Here is a 24,521-nt window from a genome sequence, read left to right as displayed (position 1 = left end):
CCAAAGTATTTTCTGAAGGTGCCAAAAATGACTATTCCAAACACTGAACATGTGCTCTAGCATCTTTGCGAAGCTGTTGTTGGGTTTCGTAGCGGAACTACTTAATTTTGCACTCGTTAATAAAGGGACACCATCCTCAGTTTGTCTGAGGAAATCTTTAATTTAAGCAAAATCTCAATGAGACTTTGATTAAAGTCGTACGAGAGTGGAAATACATCGAGCATGGCCACCCATATGAAGCGACATCACAGGGATGTGTCAGTGATAGGAGTCAAGATGAAGGCTGCTCAACAGCCGCTTATCACCACGGCATTTAAACAGCCCCTTGCTGCAGAATCTGACCAGGTTAAAACTATTACAAAAGCTATTGGGGTGTCTATAGCTGCAGACATGAGGCCATATTCCGTAGTGCAAAACACGGGGTTTAAACATATGCTGAACGGGCTTGAGCCACGTTAGGAGATCCCATCGTGCATCCACTTCAGTGAGAAGATCGTGTCTTTTTTTTTTTTTTTTTTTGCTGATCCGATCCGTGACTCAAAACCGTGATACGATCCGAACCATGAGTTTTTTGATCCGTTGCACAACTAAGAGTCACTGTGTCTTTTAAGTTGTGTTCCTCCAAAGTGTTAATGTCCTGTATGAAGCTTCATCCCTCCGCAGGAGGTCTGAGATTCACACTTATGCTCAAAAGAAATGAATGTAGCATGTTTTTTTTTCCAGAGGACTGTAGATGGTGAGGGTGAATCACAGCTGTCATGTTGTAATTCACCTCTGACACTAATGGAGTTTCTTTCTGAGAACAGGAGGGTTCGCCGTTCTGTGTAATGTCCAAGGTGACAGTTTTATGTGGGCTCTAGGTTCACAACCTCAACAAAAAGGTTTTTTTACCTGGTTTGGCCTCTCCCTTGGCATTCCAAAGAAAGCCAAGCCATGTCCGGTACAGTTTCCACGTATGGTGTAAGGAAAAAAAAATTCTGATCATACTCACTGTTGTCTAACAGTGTTATTTTCTGTTAAGAAATGACAGTGGGAAATAAGGAAAATATGCAAACACGAGTTTCACTTTTCAACTTTACACCTTGGACATTTATTGAAAACTAGTTCTTTTGGTTCCTGTGCTTCTCAGCATTTGGATTAGAAGGATATTATATGAGAATATGGACTCCATGTATGGACCCTATGACTGTTGAGAAATGCCCGTATTCATGGAATTGTGCCTTGTAGTTAGTTTGGAATGGGCATCAAGAATGTTTATGTCATGTCTTCTTTATATGACAAAGGCCCTACATAATCTGTGGATCACTTTACATACGACTGATTCAAAGACACCACATAAATTGTCAGTTTCTCAGTTAAATGTGCCAACAATTTTTCATCATAATTTAATCAAAATAGGTCACCTCTGTTGACAAGAACTTGTCTCTTGACTCTTGGTACTCACTAATTACACAGTAAGTAAGTCATTCATATGTCATTTTTTGATAAAAAAAAAAAATAATCAAAATGTAACCCTCCTGCCCCTGAACAGTTTAATTCAAGGCTCAGTTTAATCCTGGAGTAGCTCTAATTTCCCTTCAAGAATTCAGCTCAGTACATTCAGGATTTTTTTTTAAGGAAGGATTATTTCACACAATGACTGAGAAAGCAAATCTGTATTTACCCAGTTTAACAGCCTGTCTTGGTGTAGGACTAGGCTTTATCTACAGTCAAGGTCAAAAGTTTACATACACTTGTAAAGAACATAATGTCATGGCTCTCTTGAGTTTCCAGTTATTTCTACAACTCTGATTTTTCTCCGGGCTGCACAGTGGAGTAGTGCTTAGCACTTTCGCCTTGCAGCAAGAAGGTCCCCAGTTAAAATCCCGGCCTGGGCCTGGGATCTTTCTGCATGGAGTTTGTATGTTCTCCCTGTGCATGCGTGGGTTTTCTCCGGGCACTCCCACAGTCCAAAAATATGCTGAGGTTAACTGATTATTCTAAATTGCCTGTAAATGTGAATGTGAGTGTGATTGTTTGTCTGTATATGTAGCTCTGTGCCAGACTGGCGACCTGTCCAGGGTGTCCTCTGCCTTCGCCCGAGTCAGCTGGGATAGGCTCCAGCACCCCCTGCGACCCTAATGAGGATAAAGTGGTGTATAGACAATGGATGGAAGGGATGATTTTTTTCTGATAGAGTGACTGGAACAGATACTTCTTTGTCACAAAAAACATTCATGAAGTTTGGTTCTTTTACGACTTTATTATGGGTTAACAGAAAAAGTGACCAAATCTGCTGGGTCAAAAATATACATACAGCAACATGAATTAGCAATTTTGGTGACTTAGAAAGTTGTGTCAATGAAATGAGCTTCATAGCATTGCCTCTTAACTTCTTGTGAGTAATTATGAGTGACTACAGCTGGTTACTTCTCTGAGGCCATTTAAATAGGGCTCAGTGGATACAAATGCCCACAAACGAGTCACGTGATCAGCTGGACAAGATGGCGGCTTAGTTCGATCCTGCTCAACCCAGCATTACTTTTTTAATGATTTTCACCATTGTGACAGTTATTATTCTTTCCATCTGAATGCGTGGCTGGCTGTGAATGAGACATGGCCGATTCGAGCAAAAAATAAGAGCCAAGTCTTGCTGTTAAGACGAGAGGGATGTCCGACATGGAGGCCATAGCTGAAGCGGTGCTTGAGAAACAACGTGGATACCTGGAGACATGCTTTGACAAGCTCCAGCGGATGGCAGAGGACCCGGAGGCGAAGCTGGGAGCCATTCAAGCGGACTTGCTTTCCTTAAATGAGAGCATCGGCTCTATTAACGTGGAACTGAACAAAATACAGTCTGATGTTGAAAGTAACCGTCAGAAGCTAGCTAGCTAGATGATGCAATGTAAGCTGGCTGACATGGAGGACCGGAGCAGGCGTTGCAACGTCCGCGTTATCGGGCTGCCAGAGGGGACCGAGGGGTCTAACGCGGTCCAGTTCCTCACGAAATCATTGCCAAAGTGGTTCCCCATCCTGAGAAATATGGAGGGGGAAATCATGCGAGCCCACCGTGTCTACGGCGACGACAGGAAGAAATCCAGCGGCCCCCGTACTCTAATCTTCAACACGGTCCGGTACACTACACGACAAGTTATCCTAGGCGGCGCTAAGAAATCCCTGCTCATAGTGAATGGACGGTCGGTTCGTTTTTCGCCTGACTACAGCAGCTACACTGTCAAGCGCTGACAAGCTTTTAACCAGGCCATGAACACAGCCAGAAACAAAGGTGTGGAGTTTTTTTTTTTGCTCTACCCCGCCACATTGAAAGTCAAAGCTGCCGGCAAAATGGAGGTCTTCCAATCCCCCGATGACGCTGAGGATTTCCTCAGGTCTCTCCCGGCCTCTTCCGTGGCAGGGGATAACGATTTGGAGCCCAGAGCTTCCAACGTAGCTGTCGGATAACCATGTCTGCTCTGGACTGATTCACCCTATTCGGTGTTGGACATCAGTGCTGTGCTTCGCCCGGAGCGCCAGCCACAAAGTTGCCGCTTGGTTGGTTCGCAGTACACGACAGGTTCTCCTTTTTTTTCCTGTTAATAATAGAGACTAGACTCCTCTCGCCTAGCCTTAGCTAATGCACAACCATTCTGGTCCTTAATCATTTGGTCTTATTCTATCTGTTGACATTGGCGGAAATTAAGACATAATGACAGTGCTATCCAATCTAACCTTTGCACTTATTTTCATTTAATGTGTCTTTTTCCGGCGTCATTGTCTTTTGTTTACCTGTTGTGTACATGGGAGCCAGTATTGGGACACGTTAATTATGAGGATATGGACATTGTTCTTTGTCTTTTTCAGCACAATCTGCTGTTGATCCATTTCCTCTTTATCTGTTATATAGCCCTGAGTTCAGTTGGATTTACTAGAGACAGCCCAGTTTGATCTGTTCCCAATGGTTCTGTTTGTTAATTGCTGGGTTTGAGGTTGGGGGTTGATCTTTTACAGCCCCTATTCATACTAGATCGCGGATCAATATGAGAGTTTTTTTCATTTTGGTTTCGCTAATTTGCACTTTAATGTTTATTTGGCTTTATGTTTGTTGTTTATTTGGTACCATCAGGGGATTTTGGGTGGGAAGTTGATGTATCTGTTCTTATACTGTGGGAAACAGAAGCTGAACTTTAAACTGCCAATTAATAGGGATGTACACTCATTTTGCAAATACTCCAGTCGGCCAGTTTACCACAGATACTGGCACTACATCTTATCGTCAGGTATATGGTCGATTATATTGGATTCAGCATGCACTAATGAGTGAGTTGTCTATTTTGGTTTGGAATTGCGATGGGTTAAATACACCACATAAGAGGACTAGTGTTCTTACTTTAATGTATCGACGGAAAATTGATCTGGCTTTGTTGCAGGAGACGCACCTGTTAAGCAGAGACTGTAGTCGTATGGCCAACAGATTTTACCATACAATTGCTTCCTCTTCGGCTGAGTCAAAAAGTAAGGGAGTAGCCATTATAATAAGCGCAGTCTCAAGATAAAGGTGCTTGATGTTTGGGCGGAAGCCTCGGGGAGGATTGTAGTGGCCAAAGTAGAGTTGTATGGGAGGAAAGTAGCTATTGTTTCTGCTTATGCTCCAAACAAATATGACAAGATTTTTTATGACACGCTCACACAGAAAATGTTAGAGCTGTCTGAATATTCTTTCATAGTAGGGGCCGATATGAATGCACTATGGCATACAGATGATCGATCCGGTCTGAACACCTCCAAAGATCAGCAGTTAGCAACTGTAGCTTTACAATCCTGGGTCAAGACTCACGGTCTAATAGATGTGTGGCGCTCCTTTAATCCCACAGTGAAAGAGTTCGCCTTTTTCTCAGCCAGACATAAATCATTCTCTCGGATAGATTTTCTTTTTACTTCGCCGCAACTTTTTCAAAAGACTAACGATGCCTCATTACTATCTATTGCCTTATCAGATCATAAGGGAGTGTTATGCAGTGCTATGTTGGGCTGCCTATCTAAGCGTGCTGCCAGATGGCGTTTTAATATCACCCTGTTAAAGAACGAGAATTATAAATCTCAGCTTCTGTCCCAGTTAAAGGATTTTTTTGGACTTCAATCTGGGCTCGGTCGATGACTCCAGAATTTTATGGAATTCGGTTAAAGGTTTTACACGAAGCAATGCCATCTGTTTCGCCTCAAATTTGTGTAAGGCTAGAACAGCTAAGCTACAAGCCTTGGAGGCTGATTTGGCTAGGATTGATGCAGCCTTACAAAGTAATTATTCCCAACAGAACGAGTCCAAGCGTGAGGTCGTTAAAAAAGAAATGAATAATATTTTAAAACAAGAGTCAGAATTCCTGATGCATAGGACTAGGCAGCGTTACTATTTTCAAGGGTCTAGACCCACCCACCTCCTGGCCTCCAAAATAAGGGCTAGCGAGCACTTTGCTGACATTCCCTCTATCAGATCTACAACAGGCCAAATCGTGACTGATCCAAAGCAGGTGAATGAGACCTTTCGCACATTTTACTCCAATCTATACCAATCAGAGGTACATCTGGATAGAGATAGGTATCAGAACTTCCTCAGTCAATTAGATTTACCACAACTACCTGTATCCGATTCTGCACGACTTGATGCACCTGTATCGCTGGAAGAACTTAAAGCTGCGGCTCTCGACATGCAGAGAAACAAGTCACCAGGGTTTGATGGAATACCTCCTGAGGTATATGTGGAATTCTGGGACGAGCTGGGGCCGCTACTTCTCGACATGATCATGATATCTATAGATAAAGGCAGTTTTGCGAGGGATGTCAACATAGCTTTGATATCCCTACTTCTAAAGAAGGATAAGGACCCTGTAGACTGCAGTAGTTATAGACCGCTCAGCTTGTTAAATGCAGATCTTAAAATATATGCGAAGGTGCTGGCCAGACGCATTCAAAATCACATGACGACATTAGTCAGCTGCAACCAGACTGGATTTATAAAATCTAGGTTAGCTGCAGACAATGTCAGATGACTTCTTCATATAATTGACGCTGCTGTAGACAAAAAAGATCCAGCCGCAGTGCTCTCACTTGAGGCTATGAAAGCCTTTGATAGATTGGAGTGGTCGTTTTTGTGGGCGGTCTTGGAAAAAATGGGTTTTGGTAATACCTTTATTCACATGATAAGAATTTTGTATTCAAACCCCTCAGCCCTGGTACTTACTGGCCGACTCTCCTCAATGCTGTTCCCAGTCACCAGGTCATCCCGACAGGGTTGCCCCTTGAGCCCGGCGCTTTTTGCCCTCTCTCTTGAGCCGCTAGCTCAGATGATTCGTCAGTCCTCCTCTGTATATCCTATTTCAGTTCGTGACACTCAACATCACCTGTCATTATATGCTGATGACGTGTTGATCTTTATAGAGAAGCCACTACAATCTATACCTAACTTACTGTCCATCTGTGAAGAATTTAGTTGTCTCTCAGGCTTTAAGATCAATTGGACAAAATCTGCATTACTGCCTCTTAATGACTTGGCTAAAAGGTTGCAATTTCCAACTGACATCCCAATTGTACAGGATTTTAGGTACCTCGGAATTCAAATGTTTCCATCTTTGAATCGCACTGTAACACATAACTATACACGAACACTAAGTAGAGTCAAAGCAGACTTGGACAGATGGACTCGTCTCCCCAATTCTCTTAGAGCTTGTGTCTCTATTGTCAAAAGGAACATCCTGTCCAGGATAAATTTTATCAGCTCAATGATTCCTCTTTCCCCTCCTGTTAATTATTGGGACAAAATAAATTCTATTATTTCCCGTTTTATTTGGAACAAAAAGCGCCCACGCCTCAAACGATCCACCACAGAGAGAGGTTTAGACAGCGGTGGCTTATCTGTACCAAACTTTGAGTATTACTTTTGGTCCTTTGTGCTTAGGCCTATACTGGCGTGGCTTGACACAAGGGCCTCAGTTTCCTGGCGTAGGTTAGAAGAAAACTGTGTAAGACCCTGGAGCTTGTGGGAGGTTCTCTTTGCTAATATATCCAATAAACAATGCCGCTTATGTTTTGGCCCAATAGTTTCACAACTTATTCAGACATGGCGTGAAGCTGAGCTTCAGTGCAAAGTCTCCTGTAAGTGGCACACACTCACGCCAATCTTTAATAACGCTGGTCTTTTGATTGGAGGGAGACCGATTTCATGTTCCGCCTGGAATAACAGTAATATTCGTACTTTAAAAGATATTTATTGTGACACTGAGCTGTGTACCTTCCAGGACATTAGAGACAGGTTCAGTGTGCCAGCACATTCTTTCTTTTTCTATCTCCAACTCAGATCATGTTTGCAGGCGTATGGTGCCCCGTTGCAACAGGCATTGCCTATTCATTCACTACACAAATTACTTGTTACTTGTAGTAAAAATAAAGGTACAGCATCGGCGCTATATCATTTTTTCCTCGAGGCATCTTACACTGATCTACCACTTGACAGAATATGGAGGCGTGATTGCCCCAGTTTGGACTCAGACTTTGCTTGGTCTCAAGTCTGGACACATATTAAAGAGGCCTCTCGTAACCCAGATCATCAGCAGATCCATTTTAATTATATACACAGAACATATTTGACCCCTCGCAAACTCCACTGTATGAAGTTGATAACTGATCCCTCATGTACACACGTGGACAAAATTGTTGGTACCCCTCAGTTAAAGAAGGAAAAACCCACAATTCTCTCTGAAATCACTTGAAACTCACAAAAGTAACAATAAATAAAAATTTATTGAAAATTAAATAATCAAAAACAGCCATTACTTTTGAATTGTTGATTAACATAATTATTTAAAAAAACAAACTAATGAAACAGGCCTGGACAAAAATGATGGTACCTCTATCAAAGATTGAAAACTATTTGACCAGAGTGACATGATTAACTCAGGTGTGTCATTTAATTGACATCACAGGTGTTTCCAAACTCATAATCAGTCAGTCTGCCTATTTAAAGGGAGACAAGTAGTCACTCTGCTGTTTGGTGAAAAGGTGTGTACCACACTGAACATGGACAACAGAAAGCGAAGGAGAGAATTGTCCCAGGACATCCGAAAAAAATTATAGACAAACATCTTAAAGGTAAAGGCTATAAGACCATCTCTAAACAGCTTGAAGCTCCTGTGACAACAGTGGCTCATATTATTCAGAAGTTCAAGACCCACGGGACAGTAGCCAACCTCCCTGGACGTGGCCGCAAGAGGAAAATTGATGACAAATTGAAGAGACGGATGGTTCGAATTGTATCCAAAGAGCCCAGAGCAACCTCCAAAGAAATTAAAGGTGAACTCCAAGGCCAAGGTACATCAGTGTCAGATCGCACCATTCGTCATTGTTTGAGCCAAAGTGGACTTCATGGGAGACGACCAAGGAGGACACCACTGCTGAAAAAAACTCATAAAAAAGCCAGACTGGAATTTGCAAAAATGCATGTTGACAAGCCACAAAGCTTCTGGGAGAATGTCCTTTGGACAGATGAGACCAAACTGGAGCTTTTTGGTAAGGCACATCAACTCTATGTTCATAGACTCAAAAACCAAGCATACGAAGAAAAGAACACTGTCCCTACGGTGAAACATGGAGGAGGCTCAGTAATGTTTTGGGGCTGCTTTGCTGCATCTGGCACAGGGTGTCTTGAAAGTGTGCAAGGTACGATGAAATCTGAAGATTATCAAGGCATTCTGGAGAGAAATGTGCTGCCTAGTGTCAGAAAGCTTGGTCTCAGTCGCAGGTCATGGGTCTTCCAACAGGACAACGATCCAAAACACACAGCCAAAAACACCCAAGAATGGCTGAGAGAAAAGCGTTGGACTATTCTAAAGTGGCCTTCTATGAGCCCAGATCTGAATCCCATTGAACATATGTGGAAGGAGCTGAAACATGCCATTTGGAGAAGACACCCATCAAACCTGAGACAACTGGAGCTGTTTGCTCATGAGGAGTGGGCCAAAATACCTGTTGACAGCTGCAGAACGCTCATTGACAAATACAGAAATCGTTTAATTGCAGTGATTGCCTCAAAAGGTTGTGCAACAAAATATTAAGTTATGGGTACCATCATTTTTGTCCAGCCCTATTTCATTAGTTTGTTTTTTTAAATAATTATGTTAATCAACAATTCAAAAGTGATGGCTGATTTTGATTATTTAATTTTCAATAAATTTTTATTTATTGTTACTTTTGTGAGTTTCAAGTGATTTCAGTGAGAATTGTGGGTTTTTCCTTCTTTAACTGAGGGGTACCAACAATTTTGTCCACGTGTGTAGCTTATGCTCTTTCAAAGTCCCTGGCACCTTCTTGCATATGATGTGGGACTGCCTTCCAGTCTCACAGTTCTGGTCTAGGGTGGCAGCCAAGCTCTCTGACGTAGTATCAGCAACCATTCCAGTGACTATACCTGTCCTTTTGCTAATAGATCTGTCAGAGATAAATATTACTAAACTTAAAAAGCGCAGTGTACTAGCCGGCCTAACGGCAGCCAAGAAGTTAGTGGTGGTGTGATGGAAACCACCCCATTCATTAACCATCAGGCAATGGGCATTTACTTTCCTAGATGTAATTTATCTGGAACTGCCAACTGCTAGAATTAACGGTGCTAGTGAAGCTACTATTAACAATTGGTGCAGAGCAGCTGATTAGCTGAAAGAATAAGATGAGCTTTAAACCTATTTGGCCAGGCTGTAATTTTTCTTGTTTCACCTGTATTGTATTGCGCATTGGGGTGGGGGTGGGGGGGGTGCCCGTTTGTTTCTTTATTTTATTTTGTTTTGTTTGTTCTTAGATCATTGTTGTTGCTGCTTTTGTTTTCTGTTACTACTTGTTACAGTCATTTCTTGTCAACTTTATATTGTCCTTATTGTCATATTATAACTCATGTCTTTGACTGTAACTGGTGTTATTGTTAAAATAAAAATAAAAACATTTGGTCACAAAAAAAAAACAAATGCCCACAAACGCTACAACTTGAAAGTCAAAGGAGCTCAGCACGGGTCCGAAAAAGCGAATCATTGACTTGAACAAGTCAGGAAAGCCACTTGGAGCCATTTCAAAGCAGCTGCAGGTCCCAAGAGCAACAGTGCAAACAATTGTTTGTTAGTATAAAGTGCATGGCACTGTTTTGTCACTGCCACGATCAGGAAGAAAATGCAAGCTATCACCTGCTGCTGAGAGAAAATTGGTCAGGAGGGTTAAGAGTCAACCGAGAACCACCAAAAAGCAAATCTGCCAAGAATTAGAAGCTGCTGGAACACAGGTGTCAGTGTCCATGATCAAGCGTGTTTTGCATTGACATGGACTGAGAGGCTGCCGTGCAAGAAGGAAGTCCTTGCTCCAAAAACGACACCTTAAGACTCAACTGAAGTTTGCTGCAGATCACATGGACAAAGATAAGATCTTCTGGAGGAAAGTTCTGTGGTCAGACGAAACAAAAATCGAGCTGTTTGGCCACAATGCCGAGCAATATGTTTGGAGGAGAAAAGGTGAGGCCTTTGACCCCAAGAACACCATGCCTACCGCCAAGCACGGTGGTGGTAGTATTATGCTGTGGAGTTGTTTTGCTGCCACTGGAACTGGTGCTTTATAGAGAGTAAATGGAATAATGAAAAAGGAGGATTACCTTCAAATTCTTCAAGATAACCTAAAATGATCAGCCCGAAGGTTGGGTCTTGGCCACAGTTGGGTGTTCCAACAGGACAATGACCCCAAACACACATCAAAAGCGGTAATGGAATGGCTAAATCAGGCTAGAATTAAGGTTTTAGACTGTCCTTACCAAAGTCCTGACTTAAACCCCATTGAAAACATGTGGACAATGCTGAAGAAACAAGTCCATGTCAGAAAGCCAACAAATTTAACTGAACTGCACCGATTCTGTCAAGAGGAGTGGTCAAAGATTCAACCAGAAGCTTGCCAGAAGCTGGTGGATGGCAACCAAAAGTGTCTAATTAAAGTGAAAATGGCCAAGGGACGTGTAACCAAATATTAGCATTGCTGTACGTATATTTTTGACCTAGTAGATTTGGTCACTTTTTCTGTTAACCCATAATAAAGTCATAAAAGAACCAAACTTCATGAATGTTTTTTTGTGACAAAGAAGTATCTGTTCCAATCACTCTATCAGAGAAAAATCAGAGTTGTAGAAATAACTGGAAACTCAAGAGAGCCATGACATTATGTTCTTTACAAGTGTATGTAAACTTTTGACCTTGACTGTATAAATGAAAAGCTTACCCTTTAATTTACTTGATGAATGTAATTGACATTTTGCATTGAAAAACAAAAAAAAATTATTGAAAATGGTCTTGACAAGGCTGACCAGTCGTTAGAGGTACATACTGCATGGACACAATGTTTTTCCAAAAATAAGTCAATAAATCTTGGACCCAAAGTTGTACAGTTCTGATTCTGTTCAACTTACTTGGTTCTCAGGTTCACAAAAGTCACTAGGTTGGGCAAGGAGATTGACAGTAGCACTCTACAAGTAGAGCAAAGGGATTTCCACCACATAAGAAACACACACATTACCACTGCATTAGCTGGAAGAACAAGAAAGCATATATTTATGAAAGAGATTCCATTCTCATTTTAAACACATTCCCCTTTAAACAAAACAGAAAGGTGTTTCTGAACCACCTTGACAACTTAAATTGAACAATTAATGCTTTCCCTGTTTTATCCTGTTGGCTCAGGTAGTACTGTTGTCAGCACTTAGAGATTGTCTTTTAATCAGTTTTTTTTAAACCTTTTTGTATCCATAAAAAAATAGTCTGAGATCTCAGAGAAAAGTACAAAAGAAATTAAATCCTTTCTTTGAACTTGGTTCCTACCACTGCTCTCTCTCCCCCGACTGTGTAGGAAAAAGGAAGAAAAAACTTCTGCACACATGTAACGTAACCTGCTCGAGATGTATTCACGGAACTTCTGTAAAGTTCTGCGCGCGTAAACACACATGTAAACTGCCACACTGGCGATGCATTCAATGAACCTCTGTCATTTTGTGTGCCACAGAAAATAACCTGGGCTACATTTACAATGCATTTATTCAAAGAAATCCATGACTAACATGGATTTTCAGGCCACATAATCCATGTTAGTCAAAACAAATGTTTAGTGCTGCTATTTCTGCTATTCTTCTTTTGTAACACAAATATGATTGATCAGTGGAGAAGAGAAATGCTTATTGAATAACACAGTAGAAGATGAAAATAAAGATGTTTATGCTTCAGTTGAAGTCCCAGTCAATTTCCCCAACAAGGTTGACTTCAAACATATCCTATAAACAGCAGTGAACCTCTGATAAAGAAAGAAATGGATCAATAGTGAGCACGGAATCACTATTATCTATGATGAATGTTACATGCAATATTGATATGTACCTTTGTTCTGTGGTGTTTATAAGAATATTTGTACAGCTGGATCGTAGTCTACTGATTTGCAGCAATGGAGGCTGAAAGACTGGTCAGATGAATTGTGAAGGGCAAATGACAAAAAAAGGATTGAGAGAGAGATGAGGAAAGAAGAAATAGAGAAACACTGAAAGAACATATTGTGTTTGGTATTGAAAATAGTAGGGGAGGACAAGGGAGAACATTTAGAGGAATGAATTTCATTAGAAATCAACCGATGACAGAAATATAGCCCCACCACTGAATTATTTCTTACCCTGATTCTAATTTTAACCACCACTGCCAAACGATACAGGAATCGTTGTTTCCTTAATTACTGTGGAAAGATACATATTATTGAAACCTCCTTTGAGGAAATTGATTGCGCTCACGGAGTCCGGACTGCACCAGTTGCAATTGAATAAATTCTTCAAATAATAATGACTCTTCCTGAAATCCTGAAAATTTAATTGTTTTCTTTGTGGTTTTTCTCACAGGTCTGATTCGATTGCAAGAACTTATAAAGGCGCCATCTCGGTACAACATCCGTTTAAAGATCCGGCAGCTGCCCTCAGAAACCAAGGATGCCAAACCCCTGTTAAAGGAGATGAAAAGGGGCAAGGAGTTTCACATCATCTTTGACTGTGGCCACGAAATGGCTGCTGGGATCCTGAAGCAGGTGTGTATACAGTGGGTATGAAAAGTATTCAGATCCCCTTAAAATTTTCACTCTGTTATACTGCAGCCATTTGCTAAAATGATTTAACTTCGTTTCATTTTATCCTCATTAATGTACACACAACATCCCATATTGACAGAAAAACACAGAATTGTTGACATTTTTGCAGAATTATTTAAAACGAATAACTGAAATAGCACATAGCCATAAGTATTCAGACCCTGGCACTCATATATTTAACTCAGGGGTTGTCCATTTCTTCTGATCATCCTTGAGATTAGCCTAGCCGCGCTAGACCCAGGTCTGAAGACGCAAGGGTCTAGGAACTCTCGACAGGGAGGGAGGCGGGCTAAAAGGTTGTCTTTCAAATCACTCTGCAGCAATTGGGTAGGTATACAACCAATCAGCGCAACGAATAGGCTGCCGTAATTCCTAGAGCGCCGGAAATCAGAGGATGCGGGAGTTCGGTGAAGCCTTATTTATACAGTCAATGGGTGAAGCTCAAGTATATTACAGACATGTTAACAGAGGGGCTGTGTTAAGGGCTGTGGCCAAAGCCGAGTCGAAAGATAACTGTTTATTGTGCGCAGCCATCTTCTTGTCTATCCTTGTTTCTATGGTTGTTTCCGGTTGTGTCTGTCAGAATCGTCGCGCCTCTGTCGTCACTTAGTTACACCCGCCTTCTGACTCTACACTTCATGGTGATTCGTTGGCCAGTTTTAGGAGCATCCAACCTCGAGGCTTACCGAGGGTTACTAGACCAACCCTGGCAGAGAATTAAATTCTTTGCCGTGGGTTGTCTAGCATGGCTAGGCTACCTTGAGATGGTTCTCCACTTTCATTGGATTCCAGCTGTGTTTAATTACATTGATTGGACTTGACTAAGAAAGGCACACACCTGTCTATATAAGACCTTACACCTCACAGTACATGTCAGAGAAAATGAGAATCATGAGATCGACGGAACTGCCTGAAGAGCCCAGAGACAGAATTGTGGAAGGTCACAGATCTAGCCAAGGTGAGAAAATATTTTCTGCTGCATTTAAGGTTAATAAGAGTACTGTTGCTTCCAAAATCCTTAAATAGACATTGTTTAAGACGACCAGAACTCTTCCTAGAGCTGTCCATCCAGCCAAACTGAGCAATTGGGTGAGAAGAGCCTTGCTGAGAGTGGTAAAGAAGAACACAAAGATCATTATGGCTGAGCTCCACAGATGCAGTGGGGAAATGGAAGAAAGTACTAGAAAGTCAACAATCACTGCAGCCGTCCACCAGTTGGGGCTTCATGGCAGAGTGGCCAATGGAAGCCTGTCCTCGGTGTAAGACACATGAAAGCCCGCATTGCCGGTTGCCAAAAAACACATGAAGGACTCCTTTAATGTGAGAAATAAGATTCTCTGTTCCGATGAGACCAAGATAGAACTTGTTGGCCTTAATTCTAAGCAATATGTGTGGAAAAAAACTGGCACTGCTCATCACCTGCCCAAAACAATCCCAATAGTGAAGCGTGGTGGTGGCTGCATTATGCTGTGGGGGTGTTTTTCAGCTGCAGGGACAGGACGACTGGTTGAAATTGAAGGAAAGATGAATGCAGCCAAGAAAAGAGATATCTTGGACGAAAACCTTTTTTCCAGAGTGCCCAGGATCTCAGAGTGGGCCAAAAGTTCAAGACAATGACCTAAGCAAAAAACAAAGGAGTGGCTTTGAAACAATTCTTGAGTGACATAGCCAGTGACTTAAACCCAGTTGAACATCACTGGAGAGACCTGAAAATGGCTGTCCACCAACATTCACCATCCAACCTTGGCTGAGTATCCCCCAAATCCAGGTGTGAAAAACTTGTTGCATCATTCCCAACAGTATTCATGGCTGTATTAGCTCAAAATGGTGCTTCTACTCAATACTGAACAAAGGGTCTGAACACTTATGGCCATGTAATATTTCAGTTGTTGATTTTTAATAGATCTGCAAAAATGTCAACAATTCTGTGTTTTTCTGTCAATATGGGGTGCTGTGTGTAAACCAATGAAGAAAAATGAACTTCAATGATTTTAGCAAACGGCTGCAATATAACAAAGAATGAAAAGTTTGAGGGGTCTGAATACTTTCCTCTCCCACTGTACATATTTGTAGATCTTGCTGGACACACTTGTGTACTTGTTGAGGTAGATCATCAAATCCTCAAAGTGAGAAAGCAGTAAGAGACAGCTGCAAAAGTGTAAAGGAAAGATAGTCTTTTAATGTTGTTCCCTGCCAAAGCACATTTCACTGTGCTTCCTGAAACTGTTGCTGGCATTCACTGTTACCAGTTTCAAGTTACATCTTGTGCCCAATACAATATCCCAAATAACCCCCTTACCATTTTCCCTTGCTGGTGGCTCAAAACACAAAGAGGTTCGTTGTTAGGTGTCTTGTCAATTTTGCAGTTACCCAAACTGGTATAAAAACTATAATTGATGATTGAAATAACTGCAGTTGCTAATCGTATTGTGCAATTAAAAACAGTAAACATAGTTGATAGTTTTAGCCTTCAGATCAATTATGTCTAAATTACAACTCAGTCATCACATTTTTATAAGGTAACGTGTTTACTAGTGACAGTGACCTGAAATCCTTCTTTTTCTCCACTATGAAATACCAGTGTCATATAATAATAATAATAATAATAATAATAATAATGGGGCACACTTGACAGTAAGCTGCAGTTAAACATTTGCAATAGCTTGTGATCAGTCTTTTCCATTGGCATGGAGGATATTTGCCCACTCTTCTCTGCAGAATTTTTTTTCCACATTAGATGGTTTTGAGCAGGAACTGCGTTTTTAAGGTCTTGCCGCAGCATCTGAATTGTATTCAAGGCCAGACTGTGACTTGGCCACTTGAAAACCATTTCATTATTTTGGGGCCATTCAGAGGTGGACTTGTATGTACTTTGATTCATGCAGCATGACTTATTCACGCTTTATGTCATGAACTGATGGGCAGATATCATAGTACAGTATAATAAAGATGGATGCAGCTACCGTGACGTCACCCTTTGGTTTCTGCACTGAGAAAACAAAGCCAGGATTGTGGTACCTCCTGATTGCCATGCAGCAATTTTTGGAGCCAGAGAAGAAAAAAAGACTCTCAGAGGGCGAAGCCAGACAGCAGTGACTGGTCAGAATGACTGCGAGTCAAGGACTCTCTGTCCGCCCCACATTTACCCGCTGCTGCTGTTTACCGATTCTGCTGCTAACAACATTAGCTTTCAAAAGTGAATATAAACTGTACAGGTACATGTTAAAGTCATCTTTGTAACTTGCTGTACTCTTCTCCAGTGGTGAAAGTAAGCTGGAACGGCCCGGTTCTGCGTACCGGCAAAAGATCTGGTGGCGGCACGCAGTACCGGGAAAAGATCCGGTGGTGGTACACCGCTCTTCCACCGGTATCTATGGGTATGCTGCCCAGCTGCCTGCTATCGTTCACTCAGCAGTAAGTGAGTGCGCATGTGCCACATCCTCCACGCCAAGCAACGCACCCCGCTACACCGTTCACCGTCTCCTGCACGACGTTTCCCGGACTCCATCTTCCCTCTGGTTCACATTCTATGTCCCCGTTCCTCGAACCCCGTTGCCCCCCAGGATGATCTTGCCTGCTTCCCAGCCAACGCCACAATCCCTCCTCCTGCTCTGTCAGCTCAGTCGCTCTTCCGCCTGCCAAATCCTGGACTTTCAGTAAGCCACCTTCCCCATTGCTTTAGTTTAGTTTTATGTTTGTTTTTCCTCGGCCTTCGGGTCTGCCCTTTGTTTAGTTCAGTTTAGTTCTCCCCTCCGTTATTTCCCTCCTGCTTCCTTTATTAAGAGTTTTCTGTTTATATGTTTTTAATTTAATTAAATCATTATTAATTCACCCACCTGTCTGTGCCTGCTGCTTGGGTTCACACGCCTGTTCATGACAAGCGGTTATCATCGACAGACGCATATTTTAAATAAAAACGGAAGAAGCACTACAAAACAGTTAAAAAATTTTGTCAAAGTAATAATGCAGAGGAAAATAACCTCTTTGATTAAAAGAAAAGACAGGGACACTGAAGATGGGTTACCACAGAAAATCAGAAACTAACTGCTACAACTATAACTACTTTAGGCCTCTGTGGAAAATCTTTTAGGTGATGTGTTTTGATATTTAGTTCCATTTTGAGTGTTTGCTCATGACCTCATGTCAGTTCTTAGAGCCTTGTATTCTGGATATTTATCAGCGTTTCAATTAAAGCAAAAAGTTTACCATATTTTCAAGTGTTATTAATTCCTACCTATTCCATTGGCCTACAGTAAAATATTAATATGTTTTTATTTGTTTGTGTTTTAACTTTGCTATTTTAAAATGCATGAAGTTAGAGCGAGACGAGGGTTTTGGTAATAGTACCGGCAAGAATTTAAAACTAATTTTGTAGTGTACAGGTTACAGAAGTTCTCTCACCCATTGGACGTGGCAGTTTGGGGGCTGTGCCTGAGACCCCATAGTTTTTGCTGACATTGTTTTCCCAGATTCTGAGTGTGGCTCGAGTGAATAAAGTTGACTCACTAGCAACTAGCTTGTGTCTCCCTCGTCTTCGCCACACTTTCACCCCTGCTCTTCTCCATATCTGGACAATATAAAGCAGTGACCTACGTTATTGTTGCTGAAGTTTCTGTAAGTCAGCGTCAGACTATAATCTCTGTTGTAAATATATTCGAACATTATGTTTTAAAGTTGTTCTGTAGATCCCAGGTTACGTTTCCTGATGTGTTAAGTGAGGCTAAATAAGGTTTTTCAGTACCATGAATTAGTTAACTGTATGCTGTAGCTAAGTGTCCTGCAGGTCACAGCTGATCTATCATAACAGATCGATAACTGCTGTCTGGACATGCAGTTCTTTAATGATCTATAGATATAAATTAATCTATGTTAATGTTCTTCCACGATGAATATTAATCTGTGAGTTCAATTTATGAAGAACAGTTCAGTTATGAGTAAATATCTCTGTCCTTTCGTTCAGATTGTTTCTGTTCATTTCACTGAAAAAAAATCTGTTAAAAAGATGCTTGTAGAAACAGTAATGTTACTGGGATCTACTCACCATCACACTGGACCAGAGTGGTACTTTCTGCTGCTATTTAATGTAAAACAGAAAAGCATTTGTTTTCCCTACAGCACTGTACAGTCAGATAACTGTGTGGAGTTCATGTTAATGATAAATTAGAATGGCAGTAAAATATTCTTAGGCCTCAACCAGGATAATAGACATTTCTAAAAGCTTGAAAAAAATAGAACAAGAAACATAATAATCTATTGTGCTCCATTCATACGTGTTCACTGTCATATTTAAAGTTTCAGCAGTTTGAACAAAAGAACTTCCATCCATCCATTTATCCATCCATCCATCCATCCATTTATTTTCTACTGCGTATCCGGGGCAGATCGCTCCAGACGTCTGGAACTGCTCATCCTGGGGGATCCTGAGGCGTTCCCAGGATCCTGAGGCGTTCCCAGGCCTGGCGAGATAAACAGCTCATCCTGGGGGATCCCGAGGTGTTCCCAGGCCAGACAAGATAAATAATCCCTCCAGCAAGTTCTGGGTCTGTCCCGGGGTCTCCTAACAGGCGGACGTGTTCGGAAAACTTCCAAAGTAAGTCTCCCAGGAGGCATCCAAATCAAATGTCCAAACCACCTCAACTGGCTCCTTTCAATTCGAAGGAGCAGCAGCTCTACTCAGAGCACTCTCTGATCTCTGAGCTTCTCACCCTATCTCTAAGGCTGAGCCCAGCCACCCTACGGAGAAAGCTCATTTCAGCCACTTGTATCCGCGATCTTGTTCTTTCGGTCACTACCCAGAGCTCATGAGGGTTAGAACGAAGATGGATTGGTAAATTCAGAGCTTCGCCTTGCGGCTCAGCTCCCTCTTCACCATGAAGGTTTGGTACAAAACCCACATTACAGCTGATGCTGCACCAGGCCACCTGACCATCGCTCACTCCATTTTCCCATTAGTCGTGAACAAGATCCCGAGATACTTGAACTCCTTTGCTTGGGGAACCAACTCCCCCAAACCCAGAGAGAGCAGTCCACCGGTTTCTGGCAGAGAACCATGACCTCGGACTTGGAGATGCTGATCCACATCCCTGCCACTTCACACTCGGCCGCAAACTGCTCTAGTGTGTGCTGAAAGTCTGAGGAAGCCAACAGAATTACATCATCTGCAAAAAACACAGATGTGATCCTGAGGCCCCCAAACCGGACACTCTCCTCGCCCCGGCTGTGCCTTCAGATCTTGTCCATGAACACCACAAACAGGATCAGAGGCAAGGGGCAGCCCTGGCAGAGTCCAACACCCACTGAAAACGTGTCTGACTTTGTGCCGAGTATGCGGACACAGCTGTCGCATTGGTTGTACAGGGACCTAATGGCTCATATCAACAAGTCCGGTACCCCATACTCCCACAGTACTACCCACAGAGCCCCTCAGGGGACACGGTCATAGGCCTTCTCCAGATCCACAAAGCACATGTGAACTGGCAGGTCATACTCCCATGACCCCCTTAACAGCTCTGCCAGGGTGAAGAACTGGTCCACTGGTCCACGACCGGTGCGGAAACCGCATTGCTCCTCCTGAATCAAGGTTCGACAATTGGTGGGAGCCTCCCTTCCAGCACCCCAGAGTAAACTTTTCTGAGGAGGGTGAGAAGTGTGATACCCTGGTAGTTGGCACACACTCTTCTGTCCCTCTTTTTAAAAATGGGAACCACCACCCTGGTTTGCCACTCCACAGGTACTGTACCCAATGCCCACGCGACATTGTATAGACGTGTCAACATCGACAGTCCAACGATGTCCAGAGCCTTCAGCGTCTCAGGGTAAATCTCGTCCACACCTGGCGCCTTGCCACCGAGGAGTTTCTTAACTACACCCCCTATCAAAAGTTTTGAGATGGGTTCTAATTTATTTGAATGAGAAAGTGTCTCAAAACTTTTGACAGGGGGTATATGTCGGCGACCTCTGCCATGGATAAGGACGAAGATCCCCCAGAGTCAGACTCTGACTCTGCCTCCTCCACGAAGGATGTGTTTACCGGGTTATCCTTGAAGTGCTCTTTCCACCATTCGACGATGTCCCCAGTACGGGTCAGCAGTTCTCCACCCCGACTGTATACAGTCTTAGTAAAGCCCACCCCTTCCTGAAATGTTGAACGGTTTGCCAGAACTTCCTTGAGGCCAACCGAAAGTCCTTCTCCATAGCCTTCCTGAACTCCTCCCACACCTGAGTTTCAGCTTCCACAACTGCCACAGCTGCAGCGCGTTGACCTGTCAGTTGCATCAGGAGACCCATGAGCCAACCAGACCCAAAAAGCCTCCTTTTTTAGCCCGACAGCTTCCTTCACCGCTGGTGTTCACCAGCAGATTTTTGGGTTGCCGCCGTGACAGGCACCAGTGACCTTCAGGCCACAGCTCCTAACAGCTGCTTCCTCAACGGAGGCTTTGAACATGGACCACTCAGACTCCATGTCCCCAGTGATGCAGGAGAAACTATTCTGGTGGTGGGACTTGAAAACCCCACTCTGCCAGACCGTTCCCAGTTCACACGCACTACACATTTGGGCTTACCAGGTCTGTCCAGCAGTCTTCTCTGTCATCTGATCCAACTCACCAACAGATGGTGATCAGTTGACGGCTTTGCACCTCTCTTCACCCGAGTGTCCAAAACATATGGCTGCAGGTCTGATGATATGACTATAAAGTCGACCATCGACTTTTGGCCTAAGGTTCACTTATGAGCAACCTTATGCTTGAACATGATGTTTGTTATGAACAATCTATGACTAGTACAGAAGTCCAATAACAAAGCACCACTTGGGTTAAGATCGGGCAAGCCGTTCCTCCCAATCACCCCTTCCAGGTTTTTCCGTCATTGCCCACGTGAATGTTGAAGTCCCCCAAGAGAACTATGGAGTCCCCAGGAGGTACCCCTTTCAGGACACCACCCAGAGACTCCAAGAAGGCCGAGTACTCTGAACAGCTGCTTCGTGGATAAGCACAGACAACTGAGTTTTCCTCTCTGCACATGAAGTCACAGAGAGGCAACCCTCTCGTTCTCCGGGGAGAACTCCAACAAAGCGGTGCTAGGCTGGGGCTCGTGAGTATCCCCACACCGGTCCGGCACCTCTCACCCTGAGCAACTCTAGGGTGAGGAGTCCAACCCTGTCCAGAATTTTGGTTCCGGAACCCTTGATGTGTGTGGAGGTGAGCCCAACTTTATCCAGCCGGTATCTCTCCACCTCCTGCACCAGCTCAGGTTCCTTGCCCGCCAGTGAGGTGACGTTCCACGTCCCAAGAGCTAGTCTATGCAACCAGACCTGCCTACTGCCCAGTGTGCATAGCACCTCACCTGCCCTCCAGGTGGTGGACCGACTGGGCGGTGACCCCGTGTGTCTTCTTTGGGCTGTGCCCGACTGAACCCCACAGGACCCAAGGCTCGGCCAGGCCTTTTTCCAGGGGAAGGCCACGGTATCCCTAACCTGAGCGAGTTAGCGGCGTCACCATCTTCTGCTGTCATCGAGGTTTTCTGAATCGCTCTTAGTCTGCTCTCTCCCCCAGGACCAATTTGCCTTGAGAGACCCTACCAGGGGCTAATGCTCTGGACAACATAGCTCCCAGGATCACAGAGACACTGAAACCCCTCCAACCCGATAAGGTGGCGATTTGACAGGGGGCAAAAGAACCTTGTACATCTTTTCCTAACTGTTAGTGTCTTTTCTTTCCAGTCTTGGTCTTGATTATTGGGAATATCTAGTCTGATGTAGACTGAGAGCAACAGAGAACATGAACATCCAGCTGTGGTTGCCTGAGTGAAGAGTCTTCTCTTCTTCATCACTATGAGGCAGAGCAGCACTGATGTCCTCCTCATCCTTCCAGTAATAACAATAATGCTGCAGATTCAGCTTCTTTCTTCAAAATACAACTTGTCTTGTGACTGCTCAGTATTTTTACTTCACTGTAAGCAACACATTATTTATTTCATCCATTTATTACATGTGTTACATATCTTTACAGTTCACAATTGTTAGATAATGTAGTTTTTAAATGTTGATGTTTTAATGCAGCATATCTATATAACATGGACTTTTTATATTGTATTTCTTGTGCAACAGCAGAGATAAAGGTGATAAATGGAACCCATAAATACTAAGAATAGAGATTAATAAACTGCAGAAACAGTTGCTTTGTCCATCTGTAAGTGAAAGTTAAATAGGAAGTGGGTCATTGAGGATGTCATTCATCCAGTCTCCTTCTTCACAACCAGAAGAGGTTTTCCTTTTGTTGGCTTCACTGAGAAGATCCTCACAGTGAGTAATGAGATACCTGAGATCAAGACAGATGTCACTGTATCAGCATCAACAGCAGAGGTTCATTTTAAAGTACCCTTGGAAAGATTTCCCATGTCATATAACAGCCCGGTCTCACGGGGATTCGTGAAACTGTCACGTCAGTTTTTGTTTCGGTTTCGTGCGCACCAACACGATGTCGTCATGTTTTTCGTGCCGCTCACCACGAGCGAAACCCGCTGTGGTAATCACATCTGAAAGTGGTTTATACCGGTGGATTCATGACGATCTAAGCCGGGGCGGCCGGATGTCCGGTGGCTGCAATGGCGGCTGCGGCAGCGGCCGCAAACGCCGATGGACAGCTTAGTTCGTCATGAATCCGCCCAATTTGCATAGGAATTTAAAGAATGTCCGGTGGCCACAGCGGTGGCCGCGGCGGCGGCCGCCGCAAACGCCGATGGACAGCTTAGATCGTCATGAATCCGCCGGTATAAACCACTTTCAGATGTGATTACCACAGCGGGTTTCGCTCGTGGTGAGCGGCACGAAAAACATGACGACATCGTGTTGGTGCGCATGAAACCGAAACAAAAACTGACGTGACAGTTTCACGAATCCCCGTGAGACCGTGTTGCATATAATTTTACAACACTAAAAGACAGAAAGGCCTGTAGTCACTTTAGCTTTAGGGGAGAGGAATTTTTCACTCAGCTTATCTGTGCTGCAATTTAAATGTAATAAGTGTAGTGTTCATCAATACTTTGATCATGTTCTGGGAGTTTATTTTTTTCAATCTACACTGCGGTAAGAAGTACGACAACATGTGAATCAGTCATTAAACATCTAGCTGTTCAGCAGCACGTTGACTATTAGGGAGTAGATTTACTGTTTTCTCCAGTTTAACTTCAGACTCAGCAGATATTCAGGACTACTGACAACATAGAACCTTGATTCAGTGATTCAGCATCTCTACTGAGCTTTTCTAAACTAAATGTAAGACATTGCACTAACACAGCACACTTCAGCTGTTTAAATGAAAAACTAGAAAAGCACTCGGAGAGCGCAGACCTCCGCCAGGCCATCTGTTTGTCTGTCTGTCTGTCTGTATGTGTGTCTGTCTGTTAACAGCATAACTCAAAAAGTCATGGACGGATTTTCACCAAATTTTTACAGAATGTCCGGAAGAGCAAAAGTAACAATCGATTAGATTTTGGAGGTGATCCGGATCACCGTCTGGATCCAGGATTTTTTTGAAGGTCTCTGTCCTTCGACCTTCAGAAATAATCTCCCTCAACATCTGGAGTGCATTACACACATTACATCTGACACTAAATCTGCATTTATAGTGCATTAAAACCAATAACAAAATAAATATTTACTTCCCAAACTATCAGAGTCGTTTCAGTGTCTGCTGGTAGAATCACTCGAAGGAAGAGAAATGGTTAAAACAAGCCAACAGAAAGGAACACTGTCTGTGGACAATGTTCTGCTGCTCCACTGATACATAAATTGACAGTTATTATATCAGAATTAATCCAACAGAACAGAGAACAGAGTCTGTGGTGAATGAGTGTCTAGACTGCCTCATCTAGACAACCTGTCAATCATTCCAGACTGCCAATCAAGTAACCACAACCACTGACTTTGAAAAACTGTAGTGCGCTATTAAAAATTCAGTATTAATTTATTTTAAAAATTGGCCATCTGATCTGACCTGATCTGAGATTTGACCATGAAAACTAACAAAAAAATTCCCCCTGACCCATAGAAACGCAGTCTATCAAATAATTATTTTTTACCATGTAGAATTGGGGTCTACAGAGCCTGAGCTTTATGGAGCCAGCCCTTGGTGGAAAGTGTGAAATTGAAAGTTTGTAACACTTCCGGGTAGGCTTCATTTTGGGGAGGCAGGGAGGAAGGGAGGCAGGGAGCACAGAAAGGGACAGAAAGAGACTGAACAGACTGGTCAGGAGGGCCGGTTCTGTGCTGGACTGTTCCTTGGACTCCATAGAGGAGGTGGGTGAGAGGAGGATGTTGGCAAAGCTCACATCCATCAGGGACAATTCCTCTCACCCACTGCATG

At 43.1% G+C, this 24,521-nt stretch overlaps 1 protein-coding gene across 7 annotated transcripts in view; it reads left to right on the top strand.

Annotated features, from left to right (window-relative positions):
- grik2 (glutamate receptor, ionotropic, kainate 2) overlaps positions 1–24,521 on the top strand; it is a 578,538-nt gene that overhangs the window by 190,053 nt on the left and 363,964 nt on the right. For all 7 annotated transcript variants that reach the window (XM_051957244.1, XM_051957249.1, XM_051957243.1 and 4 more), the window contains one exon: positions 12,917–13,098. In XM_051957244.1, coding sequence (XP_051813204.1) covers positions 12,917–13,098 — 182 coding nt within the window. The remainder of the gene's footprint in view (positions 1–12,916; positions 13,099–24,521) is intronic.

Source organism: Acanthochromis polyacanthus, chromosome 12, assembly GCF_021347895.1.
Source record: "Acanthochromis polyacanthus isolate Apoly-LR-REF ecotype Palm Island chromosome 12, KAUST_Apoly_ChrSc, whole genome shotgun sequence".
Taxonomy (NCBI): domain Eukaryota; kingdom Metazoa; phylum Chordata; class Actinopteri; family Pomacentridae; genus Acanthochromis; species Acanthochromis polyacanthus.
This window is presented reverse-complemented; position numbering and strand designations above follow the sequence as displayed.